Source organism: Gigantopelta aegis, unplaced genomic scaffold, assembly GCF_016097555.1.
Source record: "Gigantopelta aegis isolate Gae_Host unplaced genomic scaffold, Gae_host_genome ctg2780_pilon_pilon:::debris, whole genome shotgun sequence".
NCBI classification, from domain to species: domain Eukaryota; kingdom Metazoa; phylum Mollusca; class Gastropoda; order Neomphalida; family Peltospiridae; genus Gigantopelta; species Gigantopelta aegis.
Window position 1 is genome coordinate 100902 of NW_024533034.1, and position 14192 is coordinate 115093.

The window sequence follows — 14192 nt, forward strand, 5'->3', positions numbered from 1 at the left end:
TACACATATATATGTACTCATATTATATACCTCTCGTCCTTGTAGTAATGCATACAGACATTGATAGATTCAGGAGGTGTAGGTAAGTCATATACAGGTTTATCTTCAACCATATTGTGGTGACTCTCTCTATAGATTGGGTCTGAATAGGAGATGAAAAGGATTGAAAGAGAGTGGGTATGTCCCTGCAATAATAATCTACATAGTTTGTCATCCTAAATGACTAGAAAACACCAAAAATTTAACACATAGTTAATTCAATAATATTATGAGACAAATAGTAATGTTGGAACTTGGAAGCCATAATTGGTGTTGTTGTTTTGATCAATAAATGAGGTTAGCAATCCTTACATTCATGGTACATCTGTCATTTGACATTATGTGGTAATCCTTAATAACATTAGTAGTACATTGTGTCATTTTACATAATGCTGTTAATACAGGTAACAATCCTTACATTCATGGTACATCTATTATTATGTTAACTACAAAAGCAGTATATGAGAAGCTTAAAAATTGACAGACCCTAAAAACAACTAGCTAATTTCTACAATCATGAAATATTACAATGCTATATTTACCGTGTTAATGTACAGAGTAGAGAGGCAGTTGTGCAAGTACTGATGAAGATGAACGTCTAACTTCAACTCCTGTAATATAATGAAATATATACTATAGTACTGGCATATTTTCAATTGATCAGATTAGAAAAAAAAATTATATACAATTTCTATAAGATATGTCAATACATTTTATATAGCAAGAAACACACAGCACCATTAATTATACATTCTAATAATAAGAAAATATTTTTTTAATATGTATAATTAAAAGTAATATGGTATCTTACCTCGTATACCAAATGAAGAGCTGACGTAACGCAAACAATGTGCTGTTCCAATGACACAGTGTGGGTGGAGTCAACCACACCCCCTTGATTACTCGCATAACTAGTAATATCTTCTTTTTCAGTTAACAATTTAAAACAGGATCTCGAGATAGCAATGAATCCTCCGAGTAGACCTGCAATACCATTGACCAAGGATCACTTCCACTTGATACGTCCTGTAATTGTATGTTTAATAAAAGATAAAACCAAAAACAATTGACAAAAATATATGTCACTTACCATTTTCTTAGTAGATAAAGGGATGGTCTCATTCTGAGACAGGCATAAAGCCAATTCTCAAACCTATTCCATGAAGTCTCGATTTGAAAATTGGAGCAAAAAGAGTAGCCACAGTAAGCCACCATGAATTCAGTACAAGTTTGTGTGGGCAGAACAGAACAGAGAGCTTGTAAACATAAAAGAAACTAACAGAAAGAGAGAACACATTATTAATGTAAAATACATTATATAATTTACACATTACATTTATTTAAAACAATACATTATTATACAACACTAATTATGATGAAATATAGTATAGTTACAACTGTTCCTAATAACTGACCCCACTGGATGAGTTGGAGACTGAGGAATGGAACATCTAAATGATAGTCCAGTCTTGGTTACCTAATATGAAGGTCACAGGTGGAAAAATAACATTATGGAATACATACCACAGTGAACTCTGACCCATAGCATCTCTTAGAACATGTATAGCCTCACATCCATTTGTGTGATCTGGACTCTGAGACCCATACTCGAGTATAGAAATGAGGCATTCACATCAATGACCTAAAGTAGTACTAATAGTATAATGACATAATATCGGGCTATAGTTACTTTTCTATCACCAGAATAGAGAACAATATCTCCGTTAACAGTTTAATATTAACATCATTTTAAGAGCACTAAGATTCACTACTTGATAGACATTGTGTACAGTAGTAATAGGACCAACATCAATAGTGTCACCTTGACTGTGTGTGTGAGAGAGGTGTAGATCCGACAATGCACACACACACATACAGACAGTTATACCTTGAGAGAGATAGTAGCCAGAGTTGATTTGATGTTGATAAATGAAAACATAGGTAATTTGTACCAGTCAGGTCACAAGTCACAAATGTATTAGAGCTACAGTGATACCTAATGATACAACATATATAATATAACTAACATACAGCAATAATTATTACAAGTTATTACTAGTTCATGAGAAAATAATACTTATATAATAACACGAAAACATTACATCATTCTAGGCCAGCTTCTAGTTTAAACTGCAGTCGTACTTATCTAGTGTTAATTTAATCTTTATAAGCAAATAAAGGACAATTTATATATATTACAGAGAGATGATGTATACCCAACTTTGTGCTAACATTATATTTTGGTCTGGAAGTTCTGCCCATATTTTGGTGAGACAGATTTGAGGCAAAAGAGAGTCAACATGTTTCATTAAGTAGATCTTCATTATAAAATGTAGACCCATGAGCGAGAGTTCATAGTTTGAGAATATGGAGAAACCTGGCATAATGAAGTCGAGGAGAGAGGGATTTGGCTCGCACAGGATTCTAAGAATCAGTAAGACAAAGAAAGATCTGACATTGTTTATATCACTAGTTATTACTGTTACCTTAGATACTTGTTGTCCGCTTTGTGGCGTAACATAACGATTTTATATAAGGTGATCTCCCACTAGCTATTCTGCTAATAGCATCACTACTTCCGCTAGCTCCTCCATCTCCTCCAAGACTCCGTCTGCTTTTATATTGAGGAGTACCAGTGAAACAATAAGGAGAGCCTCGTTGTTGAAGACGTTGTATTGGAAGAGGTTTGAGAGAATCCAACAATGGAGACTGAAGAGTGTTATGTTTTTTAACAGTACTTTCTGTTTAGAATTAAACAAAAGAAATACAATATACTAAATTGATATTTTGTATAATATGTACATTTAAATACTAGTGCATAATAGTTCATAATTACCAGTTGATGTGGGAACAGGTGGTTGGACTTGTAACGAAAATTTAATAGGTGTGAGAGGGCTATAATGAGAGTAACGAGCAGGGGCAGAGCTACTGAGAGGGGTTGGTGTTACATGTGAAACAAATCCAATTCTCCTAGGGTCTGGTGTTGAGACAGGAGAAGGAATATCCTGTAAAAATATACATTATATAACAGGTAATTTTAAATGTATCATGTTAATATCAGAACTAAATTATTTGTTAGTAAATGTCAAGTCAGGCAGTAATATATACAAGCATACTTTATATCTCACACACACACACACACACACACACACACACACACACACACAACACACCACACACACACACACACACACACACACACACACACACACACCACACACACAACACAGCTGTTATCCTGATTAATGCTGTTAAAACTAACTTCAGTAGTAGCTTCATTAATGGACCATAATGTGTGAATATGATCTCCTTTATCATATATAACAGCTAGTGGAGGGGTGTGGTCAGAACATACTGCTACAATCTTGAGTTGAGGGACTGGTTATGTAGCCCAATGAACTCATAGAAGTGTCTGGAAAATAGACAAAAAATCCATCCATTTATGAACAATTTACATCCATCCGCCAAGTACCTTTCAAAAAGGAGACTAGTTTTCTATAAGTAACAGGACGCAGATCATCCAGAGGATGGGTAAGTGTAAACAGGACAGGTAGATGGTCATCAGTCTGGCTTTCCACATGTCTTTCATTAGTATAACCACCTTTTGAGAGACCAGATGTGTTTAACCTATCAAGGACATAAACACATTGATCACATTAACTATTTAATTTACCATAAATGGAAGGGGCACATAATAAAATGCCCCACTTTCCATGAAGAGAGAGAGAAGCCCTTGTTCTCTAATACATATACATCTTGTATATTCTTTATCTTTCTTCTTATTTATTAGACTGTCTCCACTTTCAGCATTCTTCTCTGAGTCTTTATCTTCAAACATACACCATAATGTTTGCAAAAATCTTGTCTTCAACTGTATACACTTTTTGAAGTGTGTGTGCATCAGGGCGGAGTCCCCTCGATACCACTTGAGTGAAGACCCTGTCACACATAAACTGTATCAAGAGGAATATCAAAATTGATTCCTGAATTTAAATAACATTATTAGCACATTCGATTATCACAAATAATTTATGTAATACAAGAAAGAAAGAAATCTGTAGACTTTATCAAATAGTGTATGTATCTAGAGAGCCAGAGATCAAATCATTACTTTTTATTAAAAGGTTCCCTTAAATTTCATACCTACCATTTAAAAATACTTTCCAAATTTAAATAGAACTCTAATTTTAGCAGACACCTATAACGTAGAAAATCTAAGAGTGACAAAAAATTGAGAGGCCAGCTAAGGAATATTGCTAATCTTTACTTTTCCTACACTCACTAATTTATTTTTAGATGCTTCAAGCTTATAAAGGTAGCGTTTTAAAACAATTTAACTTTTTTTAAAACACCATTTTATCAATCATTAGTTAGTAGATGTACCAGTAACTAGAATGAGTAGAAAATTATCTTAATTGATGTCCTGATAATTATTTTAATATATCCATGTACCAGTGCCAATTTTTTAGTGAAATTACAATAAAATTAAACCTTATATCATAACCTTTAATCTAAAGTACTAATTTTCAATTAATTATAGCACTCTGAGCAGCTACCAAAACACTACATTTAGTAAATAACATTGAGTTATATGTACTTACATGATCATAGCCTTGTCCATCAGGGCTTTGTGATACAAACCAGTGATCCTGTATATTGAACACAATGATAAAGCTATTATATGGACTAAAACTCCATCCTACTTTACTGATATTTCATACACACATAGCAGGAAACTTATAGCATCATCTGGTAGAAGTGATTCCATTTATTTAGTTAGTACAGTGAGTTTTTAAATTCCAGCCACTCACTTCAAAGTTATGGCATTTGTGGAAACCTAAGCTTACATTCACATCACTCTAGTGTGTATAAGAGTAGGCTCATACTTCACTAAGTATTCATCACATAGTCAATTTATTCTTTATTAAAATTATGACATTGAACATATACATTTTAGGCATAACATATTCTACCTGATGTTCTTTACTACCACAAAGAGATGGCTCAGTTTCTCTCGATGGAAACCACTGGTATAAAACTTGAAGAGAAAACCATCTTCACAGGCACAGCTCAACGCAATGTTCGCCACATGTCAATAATGTAGTAGGCGGGGCAAATCCGCAGATTGTAAGCTATAATAGTAAACTGAATTGAGCTTTCAAGTTCTGGAGTTCCAAAAGTATGAGTAATTCGAAGAACTTTCCACTAGATTTATCAATATCAGCCAGACCTTGACCTTATTACATTAGTAAGTTGGTGCCCTAACCACCAGTCCTCTAGCGCTCTAGCATTAGTATTTCCTTCTCGTATACTAACATTTTGGAAGCAACCAAATACAAAATGTCTCTGTAGGATGTTTGTGGATTGTCGAGGATGTTGCTATAATCTCTTATTAACATATGAATATGTAACACAAGTATGACTCTGTATATGGTACTGTATATTAGCAGGTTGTTGAGTATATTTACTGAGTTTTAGAAAAGATAGATTTACTAGAGATGTCTTATGTATAGACTTGTGATGCACTAAAACTAGCTATATACAAGTACTACTAGGAAAACGCCATCAGTTTTGATACTTATACACTTAATGAATGACTTGACTTATCTACAGTTATATTCTCTTTTTTTAACATAGGCATGGACATTGATGACATTTGATAATTATAAGATGCATGAAGCTAGGAATTCAATTGTATACCTTAAGGTAACTTGGGTACTATAGTTCGGGTAATTTGTTAAATTAAATACCAGTTAAAATTAATTAATATAAATAATTGTTATGAATATTTTTGTCTTTCACAGTGAGTAAAAACACTAAAAGATCACTGCATTAAAAGGAGAACAACACAATTTTCAACTCTCTCTTAACTAGACATGCACATGCACTCAATAAGTGAGGTGATTCAGTCTCTATTACCAGTACTCCTGATTTTCTACTACACTTGGTAATTATAATACGCATTGATGTCATATGAAAAGTAATGATCAACACTAAATCTGATTCTACTCATGCACTACTGCCAGTTAAATGTTCTCCTATTGGATGTACCTTTCTTTTTTCTCCACTGAGATATGCATGGTACCGGTGATCTTTAAAATAACACCTCAAATAAATCATTTTATGTTGTCTGCTACACATATTTCAGTCACTATTATCAGTGACAAAAAAGATATTATAAATATATTAAAACAATTTTATAAGTTAAATCATGTATTTTATATTGTACAGCCAAAACTTTATAACTACTAAAAAACATTTATAAACTCAGCATTCTGAGCAATACCACTACTGGCTCGTCCACCCACAATTATCAATTGATTTCTTGGTAATGACACGATAAAACATTGACTACGACCAACATGTATTGTGTTATCCATTTTTCTCCATTTCCTCTGGCTATGATTGTAAATATATATATCAGACACAATGGTATTTGTATGTGGCATACAGCCACCTATTTGAAAATAGTAGTCCACTTTTAGACACGATTCCACTTTGTTCAGTGGGCAAGTCAGGAACTAGTGTCAACCCAATCTGACTTGATGGCTGGCTTTCTGTTAAATCCTTCATCGAACACGAGAAGCATCTTTTCTGCCATTTCCTAGAGACATCCATTCCACCTAACACATGGATTTGGTTGTGTGATACAGATTGACGACCGACAGAGAGGTATGGGTAAACTTGCAACCTCGTGCCATTGAAAAGTTTTAATGTCCATGATCTCAACAAGTGGAAGGGCTTCCAAATGGCTACACTTCCTCCTGCAACTATCAGATGTTTTTCCGTGGTGGTTATACCAGGCTGTGAACGTTTTGATGGCATTGGTGGAAGACTTTCAATCCACTCACTGCAATTGCTAGTATCATTGAGACAATATAAAACATTGGTCGTACCACCAGCCACTTCTCCACCTACTGTAGTTAATTGTCCATTGATAATAGCAAGACCACACTTTGTTACAGGGCATGAGGCAGGTCAAACCAGTCTTTCTTCAAAGCAATCATATTCAAAAAATTATAAAGCCATTGCGATCCATAAAGAAAGCTTTGTATACATTAGAAGTAGCCGCTCCCATACAAGTGCAAAAATGGTATCTATTGGTTCTTCAACTTGTAAACATACAGAAGAGGATTGGAGTCAAGATTACGGTGCTGCTGAAGATCTCCAATACTGGCTGATCTTTGTTTCTTAGAAGGAAACTCTCTTTTGGAGGAGGTGGGGAAAGAGTACGTATTAAATTTGCTTTCTCTGCATGCAGTGACTGAGAGTGCTGATTGGCATCATGCAAAGCTATTTCCAGTTTTTCAATCTGTGGTTACCTGCTTCTTCTAATTTTTTCATGTTTGTTCTCAATTTCCAGGGCCTGTTCATCCAGACATTTCGTAGATCACCAATAATTTTATTAGCTTGTTCAAACTTCTCATTTAACTCTTCATTTTGTTGGCGAAGGAAGAATTTTGATCTAAAAGTTCCCTCAACTGCTCTGTTAAATTATCGTAATTTTTTTGATAATCTAACTGGGCTTCACTGTGCTCTGTTAGCAAGTGTTTCAGTTTAGCTTCAAAATGACTTTTTTTCCTGTTCATATTGCTCACATGTAAGACATTGGTAAAAGGTCTTTGAGTGTGCTGAAGACTCTTCTTCAATAACTTGTGGCATCAACTCTTTGTGGTCATGAACATAGAAGTCAGTCTCTTTTATTAGGCACAGCTGTGCACACAACTTAGAAGCATTTGGTCTTTTCAGCTCGGTCATTATTGAGACAATCAATAATTAATGGACAAATGGGATGATCAGTTGATATCACAGCCAAGTCATCAGCTCGACGTTCAACTTCTGTCAAATTATCAACCATACCATATAGAGAAAGGATAGGGTTAGGAAACTGTGTTGTGATGATTTGGATCATAAGAACACCAAATGAGTAGATATCCAACTTTGCTGAGTACTCAGGCGGCATTTGTAATACCTCAGGAGGCATATAGACCAGGGAACCAGGACAAGGTTGAGTTGTTTCAACAAGAAATCGACTTGGGGTCGGAGATTTTAGAGACACCAAAATCAGTTACTTTAGCGCAGATTGGAACATCGTTAGGAGCGAGTTGAAGGAGTACATTATTGCTGGAGAGGTCTGGTGAAGAATGTCGTGAGCATGAAGAAACTCCCAACGCCAACGCAACATCTGCACAAATATCTAATTGGATTTTTTGAGGGAGGGGCTGACCTCCACCGTGTCGAGACAAAAAGAAGTCAAATTACAGTCTAGAAGTTCCATCAATAGGACAGGAGCGTTAAACTCGTGATCGTAATGGAGTCCAAGATATTGGACAATGTTTAGGGTGTTTAAGTTCACTAATAAAGGAACATTCTTCTTCGAATCGAGCGAGTATTTGACTTGATCCGGGGTCATTATCTTCACTTTGAAATAGCGCACGCATGTAGCACTTTTTCCAGCACAAGCAAGGTGCCCATACCAGCAACGACACACTTCACCATAAGCACCTCGACCTAATAGATCGTTTTTTCGGTTCAACACAACCTCTAGTTGGGTATCGAAATGCTTGTTGACAGCCATTATACTGGGACTTGGGACTGTGTGGGTTCCTGTATTTTTTAAAATTAATTCATAATAAAAATTAATTGATATAAATTGATCGAGACCCCATGCTATGGTCTACCAACTACTGATAGCATATTCTGCCCAACGTTGCAATGGGGACTGTTTATACACATACTGAATATACTCATATACTTAATAAAACATAAACTGTTCTCTAGCTTCGCCACTACACCTCAAAGTGTATGTAGTCTAGCTTGTGTACAGTCTTAGACACTCACACAAAATATATTATCTGAGAAAACAGCACATCATAATATTATATCTATTAAAATAATTATTATTAATTATATATTAAAATTAGAGGGATAAACATGTATGCACAAATATCAAGTTTATTTTAAATAGCAGGAGACGACAACTGTATTGACTTTCATTTTATGTAAATTAAGTTCAAATTAAAGGGAAAACAGCTCATATATATCGTCGATATTGATATCATCCTCTCCATCCTCTTGTTTATCTCGGATATTTCTCAGTTATATTCTTAGGAGTATCAGATACCACAGTTAGGGAAGAGCTGGTAGCACTTTTCTCAGAGTTAGACCACTTCAACACCTAACATCAAAAAATTAGGAGAGTACCAACTAGGAAACTGTTTTATCATAAGTATACTCTAGCATTCTCTTTGTAACATAAGATGGCTGTCTAGCTAGCATGCAAAAGCGTAAAAATAACATTTTGTTTGGAACAGACACCTAGTTGTGTGTCATAATAACACATTTCTATTAATAGAGCAGTTAAGTTTCATCATGTTGTCACTTCCATAACTAAACATCATGATATATCAAGTATATGTAATTGCATCATACCTTCTTCTTCACTGGATTCTTCTTCAGCTGTCCTCAACCATTCAATAATAGGAGCAGCTTTTCTCGTATTTCACGAGCCTTCTCTTTGCCAACATGCTTCCTGGATACCTGTAGAGAAAGAAAAAAATATAATTTTTTAGACACAATATCAACTTGTATATATACATACAAGTATTGAACAAGTCATATGATAGCTTACCTTATCAATTTGTCATTCCATTCCAAATAGCTTCTTCCTCAAGAATATCCTCATCATAAAATGATTTGAGAATATGTGGCACTTTGGACATCAATACATCAGATATAATTTACCAACTAATATCTCAACAGCATCCAATAGCGTTCGCTGTGCCTTCTTATTGTCAATAACAAACTGTGAACAGAGAGATAAGGAATAGTTATGTAGTAGAGAAATTAGTACTATAGAGAGAGACACTTAACACATCTGTCTAGTTACTATCACTAAGTTGTTTTGATTATAAGAGCTATCTCAGATTTCTATCAATACTTTTTATAGTACATTCAAATGTATGATACATACATGAAGCATCAAAGGTCGATATTGTTTGATCTCAGCAAGAAGTTTTTCTGTGTAGAGGAGTTCAGCCATAATACCAGCAGCGGTGTCCATTACATCAAGTCGTTCAGCTTCAGCTTTGACCTTAGCAAGAGATGCTGCTACAGCAGGAATACCACCTTGAGTTTTAATAGACTAATTGAAAGAAAAGACAAACAGAATAAGACAAACTAAATAAACATTTGCTTACTTCTACAAATTTGTAGAAGATATTCAATCGCTCTGTGTCACTTTTTTCTAGGTCATCATTAATGTCAAAGCTGTTGCATTCTCACTTAGTTTATCCATACGAGCCTTGACAGCTTCTTCACTGGTCTCTACACTCCAGTCTTCATCTTCATCCTCAGCTACACTACCATTCTAGAGAGAGAGAGGTGAGAGAGAGAAAGAGTATGTGTGGGTATTATATTACTAAGAGTTAATACATACAGTAGGAGGTGGTTCAAATTCATCATCCATGGCAGAGGCGTCAACAGGTGAGGTTGGTTCCTTTCTTTTTCCCTTTGGATTTCTTTCCCTTTTTGTCTCTAAAATTGAAAAAATAGTGAGCCAGGACAAGTAAAAGGAATAAACTCAAACAGCTATCCAATCTCATTCACTAAACTAATAAGTACTGTAACAAGAGGGATTTACTTTTTTCCATTTGTAGTCTCATGACTCTCATCAGCATTAGAGGGTGGATTTTTCATAATAAATGTAGTCAATTTATGACGATGATCAATGAGGCGACTAAAACCACAAGCTGTGCACACTTGAACAATACGATTCTTGGTTTGTTTGGACTTGCTATAAATAGAGAAAAAGTCAAAAAAGGACTTATGAACATATCATAATTTAATGTTTAGCAGTTGTACACCCACATACCAAATTAGTTTCTGGATTTTTCACATTCTTCACAAGAACAAAGTTCTTTATGAAGCCATCCAAGAGTTCTTGTAACTTAGGACCATCGTGTGCACCGTTGACAATATAACGTCCATTTTTTGGGGTCCATTTGCGTCTGAGCACCAAGATCACAACCAAATATTTACAAATATCTATAATAAGAGATTATTACATTATTTATGATGATGACGACAAATGCCATACAACATTACAACACTCACTGCACCTCAATAATCAAATAAACACATACATGCATGTAGTGAATAATGACAATTACTACAAACACATTCTGTTAATATTGGAACTTGAACTATCATACTATACATAGACATCAGTAAATTGACTTACAAGAAGGGGACGTTGTAAAGATTTCCCTATGTCAACCATATTCACAATAACTGTCTTGATTCCATTTCCTTTGCCTTCAACCTAACAACAAACAACATTACAATAAAACAAGTAAACCAGAGCTCAGTAATAGAAACATATATACATGGACTGAGTAGAGTCCACATTAGTACAACAATTGTTATATAAGTAGAATATTAATAGTACATAACAACTGATGGATGTTCATAAACATGGAAACAGATTATGAACTGTATAAAACAGAGATCACTGTGGTATGCTTCATAGTATAGGGCTATCATACTATATTAGATGCAGCCAATGTTCATAAATCACTACCTTCCCAAACACTCTATCGCAATGTTTAAAGATTATCTATTGTTCATTACAAGAATACAGGCCATCCTACTTACTACATGTACATGTACAATGCTTATTCTGACCTTAGCAATTAGGCTGGGCATTTTATAGCGTTAGAATGGTCACTGTTCTCTCGGTTTAACATTAACGTAAGCCATAATTCTGTATTGTTTGTTGTTGTTTGTAAGATTGAAGAGATTGAGAATTTTCCAATAAATATGGGGTTTAGTACGGCCACAAGGCAATCTTTCTGATTACTCAAAGAATGCATATAACTTGTGTCAGAACAGGAGACACCTTGGGGGCATGAAAATTGCCGACCACTTCCGTTTGTCAACTCCGAATATAAGTACTTGACAGCGTGCCAACCATCACCTAGAAAAAGGGATAGATGTTAGATGACTCAGCAGATAGTGCTTCTTACTCTTTATGGAAATGAAGATAGTCATACACACGCAGATCTCGAGTTCTTTGAGAGGGCGGGGGGAAACAGTCCTATCTTGTTCCTAAAGACAAATTGGAATTCTAAAAACAGTTTAACTTATGATAATTGCTGTATCACAATAGAGAAATAAGCAATTTTACCTCTTTAAATAAATATCCAGAGGACAAAGGCAAGCAATCCGAACAACAGCTGGATGATATCAAAATGTGCTGGCAGTAGTTTACGGAATCTCCGGTAAGTTTACTGAGAAGATTAAATTAGATGATGCAATGTAGATCTATACATCCATTTTCTAGCCATGTATACGTCCATTTACGAGTACAATTTAATAGGTGTGTCCAATATCTATTAAGATGGTTGACATTTGTGGAAAATGTTGTCTACAAGACAAAAAAATCAGTAAGCTTGTAATAATAATCTTTGTTATTATCCTCTGTTAAAACAGGATAGCTGTAGTCATGAAAGAACATCAGGAAATATCTAAAAAGGTAAGAGACTCAATTGCCTACACAATTTGTCTCTTAGAAATCAAACAAAGATAAATGGAATTAATATAACAATATGACTTATTATTCTAATTTTAAAGTAGTATTTTCCCATTGTGACCAATGCCACATCTTCAAGAATTGTTTCACGACATGTACCCCCTGCTTGTTTCATTCTCATTTCTAAAACATTTGCAATATATTGTAGTCTTTATGCTTTGTACTTTCTCTTTGTACTGATAATCACCATAATAATAAACTACTTTACAAAAATGAAGTTTCAAGATATCTATTTATATTTATATCAAACTATCAAAATCAAAAGTTCAGTTCACAGAGTGTATCTAAAAACTCTGAACTTTTTCGTATTCTTAAGTAGTAGTCATTTCTATACTTTGATCTATTACATAGGTAATAATGTAGTAAGCAAAAATAGAATAGGACAACCCTACACAAACTGATTAGAAATTATTTTTATAATGGCTACAGACAGCAGAACTATTACTTTTAAAACAAAGAGTAATGCTATTACAAATAGCTTGTGATAAGTACAGAAGTAATGTGGACAAAAGTAATTTATAGTACCATATTCATTACTGAGATACAATATGATGTTGTAGTGAATCAAGAGTTAACTGTTTTAACAAAACTAAACAATAAAAGAGAAGAAAAAATCAAGAGAGCTCAAAGCAAGGATTTTAATAGGAAATTAATGCAGGCAAAGGTGAGTCTACTAGTAAATGTACATGTACTGTATGGCAGCTTGTTAACACCAGGATAAAGTTTCGCCTCTTGTATCTGACTGGTGAAAGTATACTCTGACATAAATAAATGCTAACATTATGGTCTCTGATTAACATGTCAAGAGAATGTCACATAGCACTATAGAAGTGTGTAATGTGACACGTTATGTTATAGTTCAATGTAGATTAAGTGATAATGTTGGCTCTTTTTTTGATAATTTGAAGTACATGTAAAGATCTATAAGCTTTGTTTACACTGCTAATGTAAAGAACTACAAAGGCCATACGTTTCACAGCTCTATGTGGTATAACTCTCTTTTTTCTCTCTATTTCGCACACACACACACACACACTCTCTCTCTCTCTTTATTTAATAATCATAATCAGTTTCCTTCATAGCCTGTAATAATCATTTTATTGTTTAACATTCAATCAATTTATTTCATTTTGATCATTTTGTAGTCAGATTGTGTCCAAAAAGATCAGATATTACAAAGAGAGAAACAAGAGTTGTTTACTATGAGAAAAACTTCATTAGTCAAGTAATTAATGTGGTTTTTCCCATAACACTACCATCTACTGGGAAACAAGATGAGCAAGGTAAGTAATTATTTTATAGAATTACTCCTATTCTTTCCTTGTAGTGTCACTGACCCATTAATTGACTATGATGTCATTAACAATATAGATGACAATGATTGGCTACTTCCCATTCAACCACGCCCACCACCCACACATCATTTAAATCTAGTTCACATTGGTTATGGTGCTCTCCCTAAAGATGGAAATATGACTGAATACATTAAAGCTGGTAAAATATAGAAATAATAATAAGAATCTAAAAATATACATCTCTAAAATTTTGGTATTAAAATGAC

General features: G+C 34.3%; 1 protein-coding gene across 1 annotated transcript in view; it reads right to left on the bottom strand.

Annotated features, from left to right (window-relative positions):
• LOC121391657 (metal transporter nramp1 homolog) overlaps positions 1-6640 on the bottom strand; it is a 77758-nt gene extending 71118 nt beyond the window's left edge. Inside the window, 1 exon segment of the mRNA XM_041523209.1 lies at positions 6582-6640. Coding sequence (XP_041379143.1) covers positions 6582-6640 — 59 coding nt within the window.
• Positions 6641-14192: the final 7552 nt, after the last annotated feature.